The 20,869-nt window shown below is 52.3% G+C and overlaps 8 protein-coding genes across 8 annotated transcripts; 5 read left to right on the top strand and 3 right to left on the bottom strand.

Annotated features, from left to right (window-relative positions):
- Positions 1 to 654: 654 nt before the first annotated feature.
- Positions 655 to 1,557, top strand: J4E87_002966 (uncharacterized protein; the record flags this gene model as incomplete). Its single annotated transcript, XM_049374599.1, has 3 exons — positions 655 to 1,133; positions 1,189 to 1,424; positions 1,475 to 1,557. 3 exons carry the CDS (start codon positions 655 to 657, stop codon positions 1,555 to 1,557), a joined length of 798 nt encoding a protein of 265 aa, XP_049235590.1.
- Positions 1,558 to 5,411: 3,854 nt separating this feature from the next.
- ATG3 (E2-like enzyme) lies at positions 5,412 to 6,569 on the top strand (the record flags this gene model as incomplete). Its single annotated transcript, XM_049374600.1, has 3 exons — positions 5,412 to 5,935; positions 5,989 to 6,477; positions 6,527 to 6,569. 3 exons carry the CDS (start codon positions 5,412 to 5,414, stop codon positions 6,567 to 6,569), a joined length of 1,056 nt encoding a protein of 351 aa, XP_049235591.1.
- A 203-nt stretch (positions 6,570 to 6,772) lies between these two features.
- Positions 6,773 to 7,297, bottom strand: J4E87_002968 (uncharacterized protein; the record flags this gene model as incomplete). The annotated part of the gene is made up of 2 exons (XM_049374601.1): positions 6,773 to 7,117; positions 7,172 to 7,297. 2 exons carry the CDS (start codon positions 7,295 to 7,297, stop codon positions 6,773 to 6,775), a joined length of 471 nt encoding a protein of 156 aa, XP_049235592.1.
- A 1,184-nt stretch (positions 7,298 to 8,481) lies between these two features.
- On the top strand, positions 8,482 to 11,878 carry J4E87_002969 (uncharacterized protein; the record flags this gene model as incomplete). Its single annotated transcript, XM_049374602.1, has 2 exons — positions 8,482 to 10,563; positions 10,751 to 11,878. 2 exons carry the CDS (start codon positions 8,482 to 8,484, stop codon positions 11,876 to 11,878), a joined length of 3,210 nt encoding a protein of 1,069 aa, XP_049235593.1.
- Positions 11,879 to 12,072: 194 nt separating this feature from the next.
- J4E87_002970 (uncharacterized protein) lies at positions 12,073 to 13,006 on the bottom strand (the record flags this gene model as incomplete). The annotated part of the gene is made up of 3 exons (XM_049374603.1): positions 12,073 to 12,645; positions 12,702 to 12,817; positions 12,871 to 13,006. The coding sequence occupies 3 exons, from the start codon at positions 13,004 to 13,006 to the stop codon at positions 12,073 to 12,075; spliced, it is 825 nt and encodes a 274-aa protein (XP_049235594.1).
- A 783-nt stretch (positions 13,007 to 13,789) lies between these two features.
- On the bottom strand, positions 13,790 to 14,766 carry J4E87_002971 (uncharacterized protein; the record flags this gene model as incomplete). The annotated part of the gene is made up of 3 exons (XM_049374604.1): positions 13,790 to 14,381; positions 14,436 to 14,555; positions 14,603 to 14,766. 3 exons carry the CDS (start codon positions 14,764 to 14,766, stop codon positions 13,790 to 13,792), a joined length of 876 nt encoding a protein of 291 aa, XP_049235595.1.
- Positions 14,767 to 14,998: 232 nt separating this feature from the next.
- CWC15 (complexed with cef1p) lies at positions 14,999 to 15,810 on the top strand (the record flags this gene model as incomplete). Its single annotated transcript, XM_049374605.1, has 3 exons — positions 14,999 to 15,393; positions 15,445 to 15,742; positions 15,793 to 15,810. 3 exons carry the CDS (start codon positions 14,999 to 15,001, stop codon positions 15,808 to 15,810), a joined length of 711 nt encoding a protein of 236 aa, XP_049235596.1.
- Positions 15,811 to 16,609: 799 nt separating this feature from the next.
- On the top strand, positions 16,610 to 17,134 carry J4E87_002973 (uncharacterized protein; the record flags this gene model as incomplete). The annotated part of the gene is made up of 2 exons (XM_049374606.1): positions 16,610 to 16,766; positions 16,854 to 17,134. 2 exons carry the CDS (start codon positions 16,610 to 16,612, stop codon positions 17,132 to 17,134), a joined length of 438 nt encoding a protein of 145 aa, XP_049235597.1.
- Between the last annotated feature and the right edge of the window lie 3,735 nt (positions 17,135 to 20,869).

Genomic DNA, 20,869 nt, shown 5'->3' on the forward strand with positions numbered 1-20,869 from the left:
CGCTGCTTTGCATTTGCTTGGCTTGCTATAGGGCAATAGGGGTACACTTTGGGGGGGTATTGCATTCCGTGGAGTATCTTACTGCGAGGAACAAAGTGAGGGATCCATGTTGCACGATTGGAATAGACGGGGCTGCTAGACGTGTGGAGAGCAAGTTACTACACAATCCACCGTTTCCTGATTTCGGCATAGTGAATGTTCATTCTTTGATGTTTGATCCTGTCTTCGGAACATACCGAGCTCTTGCAATACATTTTGCTGCTATATCTAGGTACCCCGCATGTGTGCCGAGTTCAACACCCGGTCACACTAGCATATATGAAGCTTCATAAGGTTAAATACACCACTCAAAGTGGACCGGCTCTACTGCCTCGACCGCGACTTAAACATCCATGTCGATATTTCGTTCGTACCTCATCAGGAGGCTGACGGAGGCTTCCCCGACATAGCTTAGTCTTGTGCCATGACGCCTCTTTGATCATCGCGCTTGTCAACTGATCGGGCAATTACAACATCTCATATGGAGCGGCTGAAGTGTATCCGAGGATGAAGTTAAGCTATGTGTAGATCTAGTATAAAATGAACTACAAAACCGTGTATCACTAATCAGACAAATTCGTGTCCCTTTTTCAGTACAAATCTCGTCGAATCACCATGAAACTCCTCATCGCCCTCTCCGCCGGTCTTCTGGCCGGTGTCTCGGCCACTCCAGTCGGCACACCCACCATCAACAACCGCGACGCAACCTCCGTTCAAGAGACCGTCAGCCTCTGCACACAATACGCCTACCACTCAGCCAACGGCTACGAAATCCTCAACAACCTCTGGGGCAAAGACGCCGCCACCTCCGGCTCCCAATGCACCTACTACGAAGGCAGCACCAGCTCCGGCGGCATCAAATGGAGCACAGATTGGGTATGGCAAGGCGGGCAGGACAACGTAAAGAGCTATGCCTACGCCGGTAAAATCCTGACCAAAGGGCAAAAGATCTCGCAGATTACTAGCATGCCAACGCAGGTGGAGTGGTCGTATAATCAGACTAGCAATGTGAGGGCGAATGTGGCGTATGATGTTTTTACTGCCGCGGATCCGAATCATGTCAACAGCAGTGGGGATTATGAACTCATGGTCTGGTAAGTTCTTAGCACATGCGACAACGATTCAGAAAGTAAGACTAACGTGGACAAGGCTCGGTCGGCTGGGAGGCGTATGGCCCATCTCACAAGCTGGAGCTCCTGTAGCAACCGTCACCATCGCTGGATACACATTTGATCTCTACACCGGTTACAACGGATCGATGCGCGTGTACAGTTTTGTGCGGGCTGGAAATAGTGATATTAAGAGCTTTAGTGCGGATATCAAGTTGTTCTTCAACTATCTGGAGCAGACTCAGCAATTTCCTGCGAGCACGCAGAACCTGATTGGTAGGTTTTCCGATGCGAATGGAGCGTACTTGATGCTAATGTATGGGTAGTATACCAAATTGGTACGGAGGCTTTCACGGGTGGGCCGGCGAGGTGGTCGGCTTCGAGCTTCAGCCTTGATGTCAAGGTTTAGGATGTTAGATGGGTGAACAGGTCCCGCTCACCTAGCTTTCCAGTGCATGTTGGGGGGATGCACCGAGCAACGATCTGGGAGAAATCTAGTTGGTCAGTGAGCTGGACAATAATAGCTATGCGCCGGTTTCATGTGAAAGATGAAAATGCTTTGGACTGGTGCTGCTTCGAAGACTGCGGTGCAGGACGTGTTCGAAGCGCAAGCCATTCTTAGAAGGTGGAAGTTCCCCATACTCCTTGAACCATCACCGTCTGAGGCCTTCACATGCCACTAAAACGGACTACAGCCTCGCATATGCCACACAATTGCAACAGTCGTGAGCGTATCCCGGTCTCAGCCGCTAGCCACATTCCTACTCTTCTAGCTAGCATCGTACAGGGCCCATGTTAATTCCATTGCCTTGTACTATGATTGTAAGTGTTATACCCGCTACGTGGGGGCTAGTGATACTGCCTTTGAACGACGGGAATCGCAATATGCGGCTATCATTGGGGCATTGTTATCGTTGCCGTTGTCGTGGTGACTCACTCTGCCGCAAGTTCTTTGGATACGGAGAAAGGCGAGTATCGAGACATGTTCCTTGATCGCAAATTCACAGCTCACAGCATCCTCGTTGCCTGCCGAAGTCGGCTCCGATACGAATTTCCGCATGTCGCATAGTAACGTTGCCAACGAAGAAGCGGATGCTGTACGCGCGGGAGTCACCATTTGATTGGAGAAGTGCGGGTTTCATCCAGTGCTCATTTTTCGAGCAGAGAAAACGAAAGCCAACCGTTGTTCTCGGAAGTCCCCACCGAGGCGCGAACCGTTATCATGTGCTCGATGGTATTGTGGTAGAATGCCCATCTGCCCGTGTTCGTGTCACTGGTGAGCGTTCCGCGGCGCGGGAATGCTAAAAGCCTGGCGACACGACATGTTTCCAACCACAGCAAGGGAAGGTACCACTTGGCATGTTCCTTGACTGAGAATACACAGGTTGAAAGGTGATATTGCTCGTTATTATGAGTAACATCGTGGTAAAAATGCGGTTGGAGAGAGGACAAAAGATGCAAATTTTGGAGCGACTGTACTTAGAGCTTGATTTTGTGCAGAAGGTGATACCGAGGGCTGCGAACTCAATAATATGCCATCATGCAACGCAAATGTGCGGGATAGAAAGATAGGCCCCGCATATGCTGATCGCGTGTTGGCGATGGTGCTGTCGCGGTGTTTGGTACCCCTTCTGTCAAGCGGCTGGCTGTTGGTAGGATAAAATCGTCAAGCTGATGAAGACATTGCTATGCGTGCGACTGTGTAGCACGTGGTCCAGATCACCGAACAATTGCAATGACTGTTTCGCACCATTACATCAGCGACGTCGACCTCCAAAAGATAAGCCTGATGCATACTTGGGCCTGGGCGGTATAATTCGTCGGCGTCAACCTCCGCATCGCGGCTGCGAAGGATCGTTTACTGTACTGGGATCCGTCATTGCAACAATGACAGGTTGTGAGAAGCGATATGTAGGTTCGAAATTTCGGCGTGGCGTTCGTGAGGTCGAGAGATAAGTGCATATGCTGTTCGTGATGAGGTCAGGAATAGTTGCAATGTCCTTGTCATCGGATGAAATATGCTCAGTCCGCTGTCGAGCATGGGGCCTTTATAGACAGAGGGAGACGCTTGAGGCGACACGACATTAGGCCATCGGTACAGTCTCAATAGATGCATCAAGTGGCTCGTATCGACTGGGCGCTGTTTCTGCCATGCCACAAGTGTTGAAGGTGTTGTGGCTAGTGCTGAAGCTTTGGTAAAGACGCTGTACATCGTAGTTTCTTGAGATATGCTGTGGGTGCGTTTGTTGGCAGCACGGCGTTGACGCTCCGCGAATGGCTCAGCCTTTTGGCTTGAAGATTTGTGGGTATTTTGCCGCTGTGACCATTCCGTCTCTTTGAGAGCATATTTCTTTTGAGGGTAATGTATCGGTCACTGTTACTTTGGTGACTCAGTGGTACAGACATACGAGCACTGCCGGCCGATAGTACTTCCCATGGTCTTGGTTTCCAATCGATGCGACATGTATGGACAGTCTGCGATATGGTACGAAGCTCTTTAGATGTTCCCGCGTGCTTGACTTTGCATTTGGAATGAGCGTGGTTCAATGATTTCTCCCAAACGTGCAAAGGCACCCAGCCGTTGCTACGATGGGTACAATCTGCCATAAGCGGAAGTCGCGGGTAGATTCGTTACACATGCTGGAATTCCCAATGGCTATAGCGGCTGTTGAGCACTGATCTGATCGCCACGTCGGTAAGGATACGCTTTCTGCAGCCCGAGCTCGTATGTGAACATGTGGGGCTGTTCAGGGTTGACTGTGAACCGGCTGTGGGTTGCCGTACATCAACTGAACCTTAATGGATTTGTCAGTTGGTATTCATGTCGTAGTCTATCAAAACCTACGTTCATGTGCATGAGCCACTAGCCTCATAGCAAAGACACTGTGAACTCACTTTGAAGTTGCACCAAAGAGAGAAATGACTATGAGAGCCCATGCAACATTTGGTAGCAGACAAGGATTTGTCGTATGTTTCGAGGTCGAAAAGGGTGCGTTCGAAGCAAATGAATGCGGTGAGCGCCGAACGGGGTTAGAAGGGCTTGGGTGAGCATGTGGTCCATTTTCTTTGCCTTGTAATTCCGTACTGATCGTTTCTGGACAAAATTTACCTATGAAGCATTGTGGCATCGATTTACTTCAGCTCGATAAATTGATAACTCAGAAAACGAACAGTCGTACGTATCTGTTAGAAGGGCCCATCTAGGAGAGCTATGACGTTCAAGTTAGCCCTAGATTCGAGGCTAGAGGGAATGCCAGGGGGATCTTCCGTTGCATTCAGGCAACGGCGTACGACAGTACGCAGACATGGAGCACGCCCTTCAGTGTCGACACTAACGCCCCCTGTCGAAGAACGAGCCTAAAGCTAGGCAACCTGTCGATGTTGGGTAACACGAGCGCGCTTGGTCATGGAGTTGTCGCTCAAGAGGTAACATAACCGAATCGAGGGCGTGTCTTGCTGCGCTGCGACAAGGTTTTGCCTTGTTGCTCCGTCGACTACATCTGGCACTGCCAAATTTCGTAACGATATCTGTCATGAGTGTTACGAGTTCCAGACGCTCGCACACGAGCGTGGGCGTCCTGACACCTGTCTGTGTTTCTGTGTATCTCCACAGCTCAAGGCAGTAGGTCAACGCAAACGAGTTTCGCCTGCGCAGGTAGCATACCGATTTGTATGCGGAATTAGATACCAATCTTAGGGATACCTGCAGACGGTACTACGAATATCGACAGTCGAAGTGCACGCACCCTCCGGATGACTATGAATTAGTAGGGCTCTCCGAGCGCAGCTGTATCGAGACACGGTGTGAGCTCCGAACCTATTGCATATAGGCGGGAAGCAGCATGCTGCAATGACTGATGTCATACTTGATGAGGCTTCAAGGGCTGGTCTCTGTTACACATGCAGCGTATCCATGGATAGTTCAAGCGCTAGACAGCTCTGCGCCACTGTGTCACGGCTCAGGTGCGTGACAGTCTCGGACCCTGAGTGCGCTATCGTCATGTGAAATCGAAGCGTGATGAAGTGTTGTGAAGGCAGGCGGCGGATGACGGCGACGAATGTTGGGTGTTGTCGGCTGACAAGTGGGGGTGAGGAGCGTCGGCTTGGGACGATGGTGGAGGCTGCGCGGGACCGATGCGGCGCAAGGCAGCCTCCACCCCGCGCCCCTCCAAGTACCGTACAGATACACGACACAACATCGCTACCCGCTCAACCACGGCCTCGAACTCCGCACGCAAATCAGACCAACCACGAGCAACCAACATGGCCTACAACTTTGTCAGGTCGTACATCGACACGTTCCGGGAGCGGACCGCCGCCATCAGCCACACATCGACCTTCCGCGAGACGGGTCAGATCACGCCCGAGGAGTTTGTCCTCGCTGGCGACTTCCTCGTCTTCAAGTTCCCCTCATGGCAGTGGGCCGACGCGTCATCGCCTGCAAAGCGCGTGTCGTACCTGCCGGAAGGAAAGCAGTTCCTGGTAACGCGCGGCGTGCCCTGCCACCGACGGCTCGACGACAACTTTGCGGGGGAGGCGGGCCAAGATGAGACCATAGTGAGGGACGGCTTCGCTGCTGGGGAAGGCGCGACCGACGACGACGGCTGGCTCAGGACCGGAGGCATGGCCGCGAGCCAGGAGGCCAAGGTGCGCGACGTGCGGACGGTCGATGAGAGCGGCAACCTAGGCGCGGCAGAGGAGGATGACGAGATACCCGACATGGAGGATATCGAAGACGACGAGGAAGCCATCATAAGAGACCCCAAGGCCGACTCAAATACAAAAGCGTGAGTTGGCCCGCCTGCTGCCAGCGCTCTACAGACTGACTGACACCCAATAGACCCCTCCGCACATACACCCTCTACATCACATACTCCGCCCACTACCGAACACCGCGATTGTATCTCTCGGGCTACGGCTCCACGTCCGTTCCGCTCAAACCGCAAGAAATGATGGAGGACATTGTCGGAGACTACAAGGACAAGACCGTCACCATCGAGGACTTCCCTTTCTTTGAGAACCCTCTCAAGACCGCCTCAGTACATCCGTGCAAACATGCATCCGTCATGAAAGTCCTCCTTGACCGCGCCGACGCTGCTCTGAAGCTGCGACTCGCTAAGCTTAAAGCCGGCAAGGATGTCAGCAAGCTCGACAGCGGTATGGAGGCGCTTGTCGATGATACACGGCTGCTCAAGCTTACTGAGCAAGCGAAGAACAAGGACGGCGATGAGGGCAAGGACGACTGGGAGGTTCTCGGTGAGGGCGGCGACGAGGAGGTAGCTATCCGCGTGGACCAGTATCTTGTCGTCTTCTTGAAGTTCATGGCCAGGTAAGTTTACTCCGTGTTGCACAAATGAGCACCTTCTAACAGCCCACAGTGTGACTCCAGGTATAGAACATGATTTCACCATGGGTGTCTAGTCATACACACGTCTTTTGGGTAACTAGTCAGGCGCTTGAGGATTGGCGGCATTGTTTTGGATTATTACTCAACTCAGCGGGCGCGAACATCATCTGGGTAGGTGGGCTATAGGCTTTGGGTTCACCACGGATTCAGTTAGAAATATACCAGTTGTCTCGTTCAGGATTTCATGGGGTGAAGTGATGAAAATTTGGATTGCACTCTATCGTCGGAAGCCTCCATAAGATCGCTTCCAGTCCCTCACACCTCCAGGTCGGCGCACATCAAGCTCCTTGCCTTCGTATCCCAAGCTGCTCTCCGCGCGGTGGAACATGGCGCACAGACGGTCGAAGAGACTGTCTTCCTCTGAAGCCTTGGGGAGGACTTGTGGCGCTTCCACAGATCCCGGTGCTACGTCTCCAGAAAAGTCCTCTTGGTCGTCGTCATAAGAGGCTTCTTCGTCGGTTGGTGTTGGATCAAAGAGGGCATGGAATTTGTGGTTTAATCGAATGCGCCATGGGTCAACCTCTGATGATGCGGAAGATGAGAGACGTTCGGCGATTTCAAACTATGACAGTCAGTCACCATATCCTTTTCATATTCAATGACATGCGCAACATACCTCTCGCAGTCCTTGAAGGCGATACTGCTCAGCTCGCTTTTGGAGGCGGGGCGCCGAAGGTGATATGGGCATGGCAGACGCGAAAGCGATCAGGGCCACGATGGCCATGATGATGAAGGAGCGCATTTTTGGTGTGGTAAACGAAGGAATGCCGGGTGGGTGGTGTAGCTGTTCAGTGAGATCGAAATGGGTTGCTGTCAAAGCTGAATAGGCGTAGTCTAGCTACCCTTAGAGACCAGCGCTCTTGTCAAAAGTAGCGAAATGAATGAAGAGAAGAATGTCGAAGGCCCGAGTAAGTATGCAACAAGAAGAGATAAAGCACGTTAATGAGTGGCGATCCACATGTATATCCGCTGCAAGAACGGCCGGGGTAGTAGCGAACGAAGACCGGTTCGTCCAAAGTGCATCATCACCCGCAGCTTATCCAGACAAGCTCACTATATATCCACCAACCGGTAGGTGGAAGGCCTGTCAGAGGTTACGTCTGCCTGTCAATTATTCCGAAACAGCGGTCCGCGCACCAAGAGAAACGATCAACGGCAGGGAGGGGATGTTCGCGCAATCTTTAGCCCGTGGTGTTGGCGCAGTTGTGACCGCATTGAACACGCTGGTGCGGATTCATCGAACCATTGCATAACTTCGAGACGCTGGGGCCCAGTACGCCTGAAGGACCTGCCCGATGTAGTTGGAAGGAACCAGAGATCCGTTGAGGGGAGCCAGACGTGCATCAGCGCCCCCCAGCCTGTGGCCTTGACTACTCGGCTGATGTTTCCCCAGCTTCTAGATCTAGATCAGTGTGTTTCGATCGCCGGCTTTGTGGCTAGGCGTGCTGTTTCGACTCGCATGATTCCTGGGACGCCACCGTCATGCCAAGTTGTCTGCGGATGTCAAGTCTGATACAGGCACGCCGGGCGGTTGAACTGGAGGATTCCGGAGATTTAGCCTGGAAGACGTTGGGCTGGACATGATGAAACGAATGTAGCAGATGGATTGCGCGTCAAAACGCGGGCGCTAACACTAGCGTAGCGCTACTTGACGCACGGGCGTGCAAGAGCGATTGAAGGCAAACAGAGCAAACACTCCCAGCCTCCACATCACGCGGACGTCATCACCGCCGCACGACTTTGGGAAGACTGTATACTCACTTGGACAGTTACCCAGACATCACATAACATCGCGCTTATCTTGGCTATTCAAACAATGATCAGCTGGACATCTCAACCAGACAGCCGAAGGCACAGAACGCGTCTCTTGGACACGTCTTGACAACCCCTGCTTGGAGGAATCGGTTCAGCATAAAATACCCCGATATGGACGATCATGGACACTCTTCCCAGACAATACGCCCAGGATCGCTATCACCAACATCCACGATATCCGCACAGGCCCTCGACCTCAGCAGACTCCCGCCAATTGCAATCTTCACTGCGCATCTGAAGGACGAGGAAGTGAAGTTGCTCAAGGAAACGTTGCGCCAGTACGACGCACCGCTTACTACCGATGTCTCCAGGGCAAAGGTCTTTGTTGGGAAGGTGGGTACAAAGAGAAGGGCCGAGTTCGAATTGAGGGCTCGAAAGCTGGTTGTTCAGGAGATTGTCACGCCGAAACGGCCAGCTAGTCCTGTGAAGGCACAGGATCGCTCCAACAAGAGGCGAAGGATTGGTAAAACGTCAGGTCGGTTATCTGCGGACGAGGGAGACTCTACCACTGAGGAAGAGGCTGGCATCGGCTCTGAGACTGAGCAGCACCACGTTCCTCTCTCGTCCCCCTCGAGATCCGACAATGGCTCACAGGTTCCGCTACTGTTCGAGGATTCGTCTTACGATACCATCTGGGTTATCAAGTTCGACTGGGTAGAAGCTTGTGTAACTGCAGGTCATCTACTTCCATTGGGAGACAACTTGGTCTACACGGGTAAAGTCATGAAACGGCCTAAATCATTGAATAAGAAGTCTATCAAAGACATTTTCGGCGCGCACACAAAAGTAGCGCCGGCATCTCAGACACTCTTGGCAACACGACCACATCCGGTGCAAGACATCTTAGATCGCGCGAAACTAGACATGAAGACGACCACGAGGAAAAGCACTTATCAGCCGCAAAGATTCGGAAATCACACTTCTAATCGCTTCGATGGAAAGGCTTTCGCCCGCTCTTCCCAGCCTGTCGGTCACTCGTATGTTTCACAAGCTGCACATCTACTGCAGCAAACGACCAGTGAGTACGAAGGCGATGACAGTGATGTTCCTGCAGCACCCGAATGGGTGAAGAAAGGCGTCAAGTACTCATGTCAGCGCTTCACACCTGGTAACGGACCCAATGAAGACTTCCTCGACCAGCTCAGGAAGATAAGGACTGCTCGAACTTTGATCGACGACGACATAGGTGTTCGTGCTTACTCAACCATTATCGCTTCTATCGCAGCATATCCGTACAGACTTAGTCACCCCCGAGAGATCGCTCAGCTACCGGGTTGTGACGAGAAAACTGAAGTTCTTTTTGTAGAGTGGAAGAACACTGGCAAGATTCAAGCAGTCGAAGATTTCGAGGCCGACGAATCAATGAAAGTCTTGCGTTCCTTCTACAACATATGGGGCGTTGGAGCCAAGACCGCACGCCAATTCTATTACAACAACCACTGGACTGAATTGGATGATATCATCGAGTTTGGCTGGAACGACCTGGACCGAGTGCAGCAAATCGGCGTCAAGTACTATGACGAATTCTTGGTCTCTATTCCGGGCCCTGAAGTTGAGCAAATTGCCGCTGTTGTTCGCGAACACGCTGTGAAGCTTCGCGACGAACGCGTTACTGTCACGATTGTGGGCGGGTACAGACGTGGCAAGACAGACTCTGGTGACGTGGACTTGATCGTGTCGCACCCGGAGCTAGAGAGTACAGCGGGCTTGGTTCGAGAGATTGTCGAGTCATTGGAGGAATCTGAGTGGATTACTCACACTCTTACGATGAGCTTGAAGAACACTAATCGTGGTCAGCATGCGCTGCCTCTTCGATCTGCAAAGGGAGCCGGCGCGGGCTTTGATACGCTTGACAAAGCACTCGTGGTGTGGCAAGATCCAGCGTGGCCTACTCGTGAGGAGGATCTTGCGGAGGATCCAAGAGCGAAGAACCCTGCTATCCACCGCCGAGTTGACATCATCATTGCACCTTGGCGGTCAGTTGGTTGCGCAGTCTTGGGTTGGAGTGGCAGTACCACCTTTCAGCGTGATCTGAGGCGGTATGCGAAAGCCATCAAAGGCTGGAAGTTCGATAGCAGCGGTATCCGAAGTCGAAGTAACGGCGAAGCCATAATGCTGGAAGGGCCCGATGGAGTCGAGGGTACGCCCGAAGATGCTGAGAAGAAGGTCTTTGAAGGGCTAGGCCTGGAATATGTACCACCAGAGTATAGAATAACGTATTGATGGGGCACGTCACATGGTACAGCATCGTGAAGACAGCTCTCCTGCTTCACCAGTTGTCTTCCACGAAGTTCCTTTCCAACTTCATCACAAGTAGTCTTCACGCGCCCATGCTACTCGCTGAGATATCCCTACATCTTGCAACACCCAATATGTCCAGAACTCTGGAAGCTACCTCCGAATACGATCGCCTACCATCATGCAGCCTGACCGGCTGATCAAAGCCCTCACCATCACTGTACAGATCCTCATCAGCCTTGTCCTCTTCGCCATCGTCCTCCCCTTCTTCATCCTATGGCGTGCCCCAATAAGCCTCCTCTACTTCACCAAGAACGAAAAGCCACAGGAAAAGAACGCAGATCAAGAGAGAGAAAGGCTGCAAGGCCTGCCAGCGGACGAGGAAGAAGAAGAGCCGAAACCACCCCCACCACCAGACCTCCACGAGCGCGCCCTCGCACACTACACAGAACACTGGACAGCCTTCAAATCACGCCCGATCAACAAACCCCTCGTAGCCCACTGGTCACGCGTAGCATGCCTCTCCCTCCTTACGATACAAACCACGCTTACCCTCGCCCTCCTCGAGAAATCGCTTGTGTATCACATCCCCTGGTTCGTTGCGCATCTCTCAGACACAGACTACAAGACATCGAAGAAGAAACTCTGGCTGAACGACCTCTTGCTGCATGTAGCCTGGCTACTTATGACGTGTGCGCCAGTCGTAGGTTTGTTAGGCGTGGGCCTGGGTATCGCGTACTATATGGCTAAAGCGGCGAGGTACGGGAAGTTTAATAAGGGTATGGCGAGAAAGAAGGGAGGGAGGGGGTACGAAGATCCGAATGAGGCGAAGGAGAGAGAAGGGAAGAATGGGGAGGCGCATGGGGTGAAGGAGACGGTTATGGGGGTTGTGGATCATGTTATGCATCCAAATGTTCATGTTCCGCAGCTGCATTCACCGCACCCGCATCTGCATCACCACCCGCACGAACGGCGGGAGCCGGAAGCTTCGCCGTATGGGTATCCGGGGTATAGTGAGGATATCCTCTTCGAGCAGCCTGGAGACACGGCGGGTGGGTATCAAGATCCGGTCCAGCAAACGCCGCCTGTAGCGGTCCAGCCTCCGGCACCGGCGGCAAGGTTTGATAAGAACCCTTATACTTTGGCTGGTATTGCGTCGATCTGGACTGGTCAGAAGGAGAAGATGAAGGGTGGCTACGACGGGAGAGATGTCAGGAAGCAGAACTTCGCTGACGATATTGAGATGGCGGATTGGGTGGGTAGGAAGTAAACGATACGATTATTCATGACGTATTCTTGCTGGCAAGGATGAAGGATATAATTATGTTGTTAGTACATATGAAGAAAGAGCAACCCCTCATCCACTGGTATCATCGTCCACCCACCTCAACTCCACGCTTTTCTTCGATGTACACATCTCGCTTTTGCACCACCCCAAACGCCCCATCATCTCTGTCAACACACTCAGGTACTCTTCTTGCCCTGCGCGGCAGCATCCAAATGCCACCTCATGACCTTCTCAAAGATGCCTTTGCCATCTCCCTCCATCACATCGCCATGGCAAGGGATAATCCTGTTGAACCCCCACTTGTTGATCCTCTCCATACTAGCCGAGAAGCCCTTCCTATCACTAGCACTAGTTCCATACCAAATAGTCCTCTGTTGCCACTTCGCATCACCCTTTGTACTCTGCAGCGCCACAAAGATCTTGGTCAAGATGCCGCTATTCGGGTCAACCCCCGTCTTGCTGAACTGCTCGGTAGCAGGCAGGTTGAACATGAGATCAGCCTGTATGAGAGTGCGAGTGGGACGGTGGTGGAAAACGAGTTCCTTGTTGACGTGCGAGGGGACGTATTCCCAATCAAACTCTGCGTCGAATTCGGGGGAGATGGTCTCGACGCGTTTGTCGGCGCTGAAGAGGATCGAGAAGGGGACGTTTTCGTCGTTTTGCTTTGCGCGCTTTTCGGGGAGGACGTCGGGGCCCATGACTTGCGCGTTGGGGTATTCCTTGTGCCAGGGGCCGAGGAAGATGTGGTGCTGTTGCGTATAATGTTAGCGATGATTCTGGACATTTTGATGGGCTTGATACATACCTCTGCGTCTAGGGCGGCGATGTATTTCACTTCGCCCATCTCGGATACTTTCTGCTTGACATCCTCGGTCAATGCGACGGGAGAGAAGACGGCGAGAGAACCGGATTCGAGGCGCACTGTTCTTGCGCGTTAGCTACTGTCTATAAACCATTAATGGAGCATATCATACCGATCGTTCCTCTTCCGCCAATCTTCACGCGACCAAATCTCCAGAATGGGACCGATAGAGTGGTGATTACGCGCGGAACAACGTCGCGAATGACCATAACGCTGGCGGGGTCGGAGGGTACAAGTTTCGACGACATACTGGGCTATGTGAATTGTAGAAAGTCTGGGTGAAGAGACTCAGTGTGGAGAGAAGAGACGTTGTGAGGATGCGCCGGATGCTTGGTATCTAAGATAGAAGACGTAATGCGGCGAGACCCTTGATGACGCAATGTTCAAGATTGGAGTGAAGCGACTTTGAAACTGCAATGTAGTAGCCATGATGCGGGATCTTAGCTATATATCACTGCAGATATCTCGGTCCGCTTGAAGGACAACAATTTGTCCGCTGGTAATGAGCATGTGGAGATATCATTCGATTAAGGTGTTGGTGTGTCGCGTGGAAATGCAGGGAGCGTGGGCCGAGGTGTCGCGCGACGCGGTCGGGCTTTGTCAGCTACGTCACCGCTTTGTGAACTCCAAAATCTAGAACTTTGGGTTTGAAGATGGGAGCATACTTTGCGATGGCAGGTCGAGATACAATTAACCAAGTAGAGTTCATAATGGATTTATTTACACGACTGTATATAGATCATCATCCTGACATGAACTCTCGATCCGTAGCCACATTCGCATGCTACTTCTAAATTCGCATCTCGCGATCTGGTCTTCGATGTTCCCAGTAGCGTTTCCAGGGGCCGCCGACCACCGACCCACATCATCAGTGGGCTCGCGGTGCGTCCTGTTCTAGAAACTTTCCTCTTGGATGGAATGCTCGGACGAAGTTGAGCGGCGCCCAAGATGCGAGTATTTGGAAGCATCGCAGACTGGCTGTTGGCCAGACGTGTCGTCTTTTGTAAGGTTATTCTGCCTCGTGCGAGGTCTCACCTGGCATTCTCAGCGCTGAGCTCTGCCATTAGTCCCCCAGCATCCCTTTCTTTGGCGTCTTCATCAAGCCTTTTCTGGATGAACGCGTTCATCTCCTTGACCTTCTGCAGAGCAACGTTCGTGCAATTCAGCAGAGCCAGCGGGTTTATTGTCGCTCCTCCGTACTTCGCAATCTGACACAGTTCGCCGTGCTTGTTCATTGTGAGAATGACTTCTCCCTGCCTGACTTGCTCTTCAGCCAAGTTTGCATCCACCAAAAATATCTCTCCCTCAAAGTATGAAAAGGTAACACAGAGCGGCTGGTGTAGGATCGACAACGGGATGGGTTCGCGCTCGCGCACACTGAGAATGGTCGCCTTCTCGCCTTCTACTTGTACGTCTGGTCTTCGGAAGTGTTGTAACGCAGCCATGACGGCTATGCACGATGCATCGATCAGCCCGCCGTCATGGTCGATGATGTGTACGTCGGCGCGGAGAGCGAAGCACTTTAAGCCAGCGATGATGCAGAGCGATTCGGTGTCAAGAGCGTTGGAGCGACGGATGGCTTTCTCGAGGATGCGCGAGAGGATGACTTCGGCATCTGTAGGACTAATTTTTCAGTCAGATATACCAAAGGTCTGGTAGGTATTTAGAACAACATACCGACCAACCTCAAAGGCTGGAGAAGCCATTGGAGAAAACTCCGTGACTATTTGAAAAATGCCATCAAACTTGCGCTCTGGTAGTGGTGTCGTCACGTCTACTGATATGCGCGCAATGACTCTGAAGAGTGTCAGCTTGCGCGTATGAACCCCCAGTAATTCGTGTACCTTGTCTTGCCTAACTGAACATCTGCGACGCCATACTCTTCTCCAAAAGTGAGCTCGAGTGGGCGGAAGGCGTCGAATGCGCGTCGGTCGATTCGTATCTGCTCCTGCAGTGCCTGCTTGATAAATTCGCGCTCGTTGAGCGATATCTCAGCTTCTCGAGGCATCTTGACCTTCTGCAGCGAATGCGTGAGGTTGTTGGTGAAATGGTAGTTGTAACAGCCATAGAAAATGCGGCGGCGGGGAATTGTAATCGCCGGTCCTCTAGCGCGATTTACGAGTTCAAGCTTCTGTGCACCAATTCTTCTACACATCACCTACTCACTACGTCAACCACGCGCAAGACTTCCGAAACCTGTGCCAGCCCATCGTGCCATCGCAAAATAACAGAACGATACAATGACGACCGCCCACAGACCGACGTTCGATCCCGCGCGCGGCAAAGAAGCCCAGCGAGGACCCGCCTACCACCAGCGACTACTCCCAGCGCACACAACACTCAAGCATAGACAGCCGGGACAGGGCGGCGATGCCGACATACAGCGCGATCTTCGCGCCGAACTTCTGGAGGCCGAGGCGCGTCACATCGCGAAGAAGAACGGCACCTACATCGAACCGGAGGCAGCAGCTGAGTCTGGCAATGCGCACAAGCGTCAGATCGATGCTGTGCCGGCAGCCGAAGAGGGGGAAGAGGACGAAGCAGCTCAAAAACGGCGGCGCATAGAAGTCTTGGAAAAATTTAGAGACGTGGACGCCGACGACAGCAGTAGCGAGAGTGAGAGCAGCGATGACGAGTAAGTGCGACCATTTGTTGTGCATCAATCCGTTGGCTAACGACATTCTAGCGACGAAGACGAAGAGGATGAAACAGCCGCCCTCATGCGCGAGCTGGAGAAGATCAAGAAGGAGCGCGCCGCAGCCAAAGCCAAAGAGGAGGCGGAACGCGCCGCAGAAGAGGAACAGCAACGCGAAATCGATGTCGCCCGAGGCAACCCCCTGCTCAACGCGAAAGACTTCACCATGAAGCGACGATGGGACGACGATGTCGTTTTCAAGAACCAAGCACGAGGTACCGAAGACAGGAACAAGAAGAAGGAATTCATCAACGACATGCTGCGGTCCGACTTCCACAAGAAATTCATGGTATGTGCTCCTTGATTGACCCTCCAGTATATTCTAACACCACGCGACAGTCCAAATATATCCGGTGAGGTCATCACCTTCAGCTATTCGTCCTTTCCGATTCTCGATGATTATGCATTGCACTGCTGGCGTTAGACAACTTGGCGCACAGGTTCTGGATCTTTCAGATGGGTTTTAGGGAGTGTGGGATACCCCAGATCTTGGCAGACACAGAGTAGCCAGTGACGGAACAGCACCTAGCGGGACTCTTATCGCTATCATGGATCAGCGGCGACGACCACCATTTCGGGATGTCAGCTTTATCTCTGGCCTCAATCTTTACAACAAATCGATCCAATGAGTGCCGACCTACAATTCCTCACCACGCATTCAAGGCGTGAAAAAGGAACCATTGTCAAGTTGAGGCCAGCGGCTCGTTCGATCCAAAAGTATTCAAGGGCCTATCAAAAGCATCCCCGGTATCGTAAACTTGCATAGCGTCGACAGCTGCACGTAGGATTCAGTTTAGCCACTATCTCCTCCGACCCACATAAGCGGAACTTAGCGTACTACAAGGAATACCAAGCACACCTTGGCCGGGTCTTCCACCCTCTTATAGAGCTTCTGATCGCATGATCTACGCCTCCCCCAGCAAGGTGACCTCATAAGGCTTTTTGACTCCTTAACACATGCCAATTATGCTCGGGCTAGCACACGGCAGATAGTAAAGGAAGGGTGCATGAACGATATATAGTCCACGATGTATCTCCGCGTATTCGTGGTAACATAACACAACCTACTACCCACCGTCATACTTTCCGATATCGAGTAATACAAACCTGAACATACACCCAAACACTCAAAGTTATCACATAATCACAAGCAAATATGGCAGGCTATGGAAACCGCACAGCTCCAGACTACACCGCAGAAGACCTCCAAGACCAACACAGCACCACACGTCTCGGTCTCGTAGACTCGCACACCCCATACCATAACCCCCACGAAAAACACGGCTCAGGTATAACAGGCGGCGCAGGATTTGGTAATTCCACCCTCCCCCTTCCCTCTTCTCATCGTCCCCCAGCAAACGCTCCCCCAAACACGTCTAACATCGCTAACACCTCCTCAGGAAACAAACGCTCCTCGTCCACTCCCGACACTGACACCTCTGAATTCCGTTTCGGCAGCCACTCCGACACAGCGCCTTATTCTAATGGGACAGCCATGGGCAGCGGATCTACAGGCGGCGCAGGGTATGGGAATAAGACGGGGGAGATGAGCGGACCGGAGCCAGATTCTCTCCTGGGGAAGGTGGTGGAGAAGGTGGGGGGTATGGTCAAGAATGACAAGATCGAGGCGAAGGGGAGGGGTATGAGGGAGAAGGAGGGGTTTGGGAGGGTGGTTGAATGAGTTGACTGGGCAATGGATTGCAGCTGCGTGTGCTTTCTCAACGAAGCTTCGATTCTTTTCGCACCGGAACACAGACTTTCAGGGTTTTTTGTTTGATCGCTAATCGCTTTTTTATTCATACTATATCACTATTCCAAGTACATGAGTGAGACAAAAGGAGTGTAGACATCGCTATACAGAGCCAACCTCCCGAACCAAGTCCATAAAAAACCTGAAATGAGTGTAGTAAGAAATCCAAAGCGGCAAAAACATTGAGTTTTGTAGTTTAACTTCTGCGTTCTTCCAAAATCGAAACTAGAGTCCAATGCCCGGAAGTTGAACGATCGGTGTTACTACCGGTGCAGCGATGGAAAGTACTGGTCCAAGGATGGGGGTTGCGACTGGTGCAGCGACGGAGACGACTGGGTTCAGGATGGGTGTTGCCGCTGGCACTACGACAGAGAGTACTGGGTTCAGGATGGGTGTCGCGACTGGTACTACGACGGAGAGGATGGGTGTCGCGACTGGTACCACGGCGGAGAGTACTGGCTCAAGGATGGGTGTTGCCACTGGTAGAACGACAGATGCCACGCCGGAAACCACAGGCGCTACTACTGACACCACAGGCGCTACGACTGAAGCCACACCGGAGACCACAGGTGCTACGATGGAAACCACGGGTGGGACAACAGCGGAGACGACTGGTGGGATAGCGGAAACCACTCCAGAGACGACTGGGGGGATGGCAGACACCACAGGCGGGATAGCAGACACCACGGGTGGAATGACAGGTGGAAGTGCAGACACCACGGGCGGAATGGTTGGTGTGGTTGGTGTGGTAGGAGCGACACATTTGAGTCCGCTGACCTTGATCTTGGAGCCGATTCCAGAAGAAGTAGTGCAGCACTTGATCGTGCCGCCGCAAGGGGTACCGAAAATCTGAACAGTGCCGAGGATGTTGCCGAGAAGCGTGTTGATGATGTTGAACAGTCCGCCGGGCAGGCAGATCTGCTTGAAGCTTCCAGCAGGGCATGTTGGAGCTGCTCTCGGTTCAAGTTCCATGGTAGGCACTGCTGAGACAGTGGCAACCACAGTGAAGACGGAGAGAATGGTGGAAGGCTTCATCTTGGTGTTGGGATGAAGAGGAGGTTTGGGTTGTAAAAGATGATGGGATGGTGAGAAGAAAGGTGCTTAGTAGTTGTGATGCTGTGAGTTGTTCTGATGATGATGATGGCTATGGGTGAAGGGTGGTAGGTCTTATATAGACATTTCAGCGTGCTCAGGTGAAGCGCTCCCTCTATCTTCTACTCTCATGGCTTGTCCCTCCCCCGATCGAGATCATTTCTGCCCAGGCTACACCAAGCATAGCTGAACTCACTCCAGCTCGTCTGGATGCAAGAAGCCCCTCGGTAAAACGTACGAAACTTGGCACTGATGGCGGTTGAGGTCATCGTGAGTCTCAAGCGCAAGCCTCGTTCCAAGATGTCACTTTGTCCATCGCATGATTATGGTGTCCTCGATGATAAGAGAGTACGCCACAGTTCGAAGCGAACCTTAGGGTGACGGTCTGGAGTTGTGATACCAAACTCCCCTACGTGAAGAGCTCACTGTCTCCAGTAGTCTGCATGAGAGACGGAACTAATCCACGTCTGTCTACGATCAGCGCAAACATAGCGGCAAATCCGCTGTCACTCGAAGCCACTTCTACCAAGACCTCCTGTGGCAACAATCACATTCGGACGTGACAGTTGCTATAATCACGTGCGCTTGCTGTTTCTGGATATCCTCCGGCGCTTGATCTTGATCCTACGCCTAATCTGGGTGGGTACTGTTACTTTCCTGGCCTGTGGCTGCAGGTTCGCGGAACAACAGGGGATCGTACGCTCCGGGCAAAAGCAAAAGGGAGTTAGTGAAAGGTACCAAGATACATGAGGCTGGGGAGACTAGTGTAGGATCAACAGTATCTAGCTCTAAGCTCGTGTGTTATCGCGCTTACAACGCGTGTATTGAGCCACTGACGATACAGTGCCAAAGACACCCTTAGTGGCATCGTTCACCAAGGTCCGGGAGTGTAGACGCTCATCTAGAGCTGTATCTACCCCTCTAACTACACTGCTCGGCTATATCCAAGTTTTGATATGCTGCTTTTTGGGCTCCACGTTCTCTTGGATCATAACAACTCCACGGGGTAGGTATGGCCGAGACCTGGAGTTCTTGGCAAAAACCGTGGGTCACTGCTCTGTGATTGCTTTTATTGGTACGGACATTTAGTCTCCAACTGTGATGGACGGGTCGAATTGTGGATGTATCTGCGCATCGGCTGGCGGTGTTTCGGTGGTGTCAGGAGACGTGTACCCAGGTACTCAGGCACTTGTCATCGCTTCGCGGCCGTAAAATGCGTGAGTTGTGTAGCTCTGCAGTGAGAACAAACGTCACAGGCGTGGCGAGACTAAAGAAGGGTCGGGTCGATAGCGTACCGACCCTTCTCGTTTCCATGCCTCGCCCGTCTTCCTCGGGCAGCGAGACCGTCGCCCACTCCCTATCCTGTCTTTCCCCTCTTAGACATTTACGCCACACATCCCCCTAGTTGCATCCCCGCACGATCTAGTGTATGCACTACCGTTTTCCGCTACGTGATCTGGTCAGACTGTATAGCGCAGGAAATAGCAAACCTAAGCGGACCCCATTCTTCAACACCATGAAGCCTGACGTTCTGGACCTCGGAATGATTCTGGACGTCGCTCTCGCCGGACCCAGGATAGCGGAACCGAAGCAGAGCCCTGCGCTCAATTGTCCCGGAAAAGCAAAATGGTTTTGCATGAACTATCGGCCTTGGATACCTCCAGCTGAACTGCACTGCCGTTGTCGTACCTTGCTTCCTTGCGGGTGGTGACGTCTTTACAGGGCTTATCCTCGGGCCAGCCCCTTCCGCGTAACGGAACCCGCTGTCAAGGCAGTGACGGGTTTCGCTCCTTCCGAAGTGTGCTCGAACGTTGTTCAGCATGGCTGGGTATTGGCACGACGGCCTGGTAGCCGGAAGACGAGACTTTGTAGGATTTCTGCTATTATGGGGATAGTGGTTGTACAACAGAGCATTAATCAGTTTGTCAGCTGTCGTCGTCAGAGCTGGTAATGGGCCGCTTGTCTTCGTGGGAGTGGTGCCTGAGGGGTTCAGCCCAAGACTTGCACACATGGTGTTTCTTGGAAGGATCGCAGTGCAAGAACACTTCGAAAGCGTAAGATGTTTGGCCAATATCTGCCTTCAATGTGAGATCATGAGTGCCGTAATCGCTGAGCTAGTCGAATTGTCCTCACTAAGCACGTGGGCTAACGCCGGGGATGCGAGAACTCGGTCCATGTGATGAGAATCATCTTGATGGCGTCGTTTACGTGTCATTTCCAGAAGCTATGGCTTCGTGAGTCTACGGTATGTACTGTGCTTGACTGTTCCAGTACACGAGAAGTAGAGTACATGAACATCCAATTCTGAAACATGACGCAACAGACGACTTAGTATATCTCGATCATGCGCGTCTGGGTTTCCGTAGGTCTTTCAACGTCTTTACCCCATCTTCCTTTCTTGGTCCCTGGGTTCCAACAATCGAGCTCAAGCGCAGCTAATAACCAACACTCAGTTACTATCCTGTACTGGTTTGCCGCTGTTTTGCGGAGAACGAGGGGTGAGTTCACGCCATCGACGGCAAATATCTCGTCGCCAGTCTGTATACTCGCCTGGACACATCCAACGCTGAAATG

This window comes from Alternaria ethzedia, assembly GCF_023757985.1.
Source record: "Alternaria ethzedia strain BMP 0044 chromosome Unknown scaffold_5, whole genome shotgun sequence".
Lineage (NCBI taxonomy): Eukaryota > Fungi > Ascomycota > Dothideomycetes > Pleosporales > Pleosporaceae > Alternaria > Alternaria ethzedia.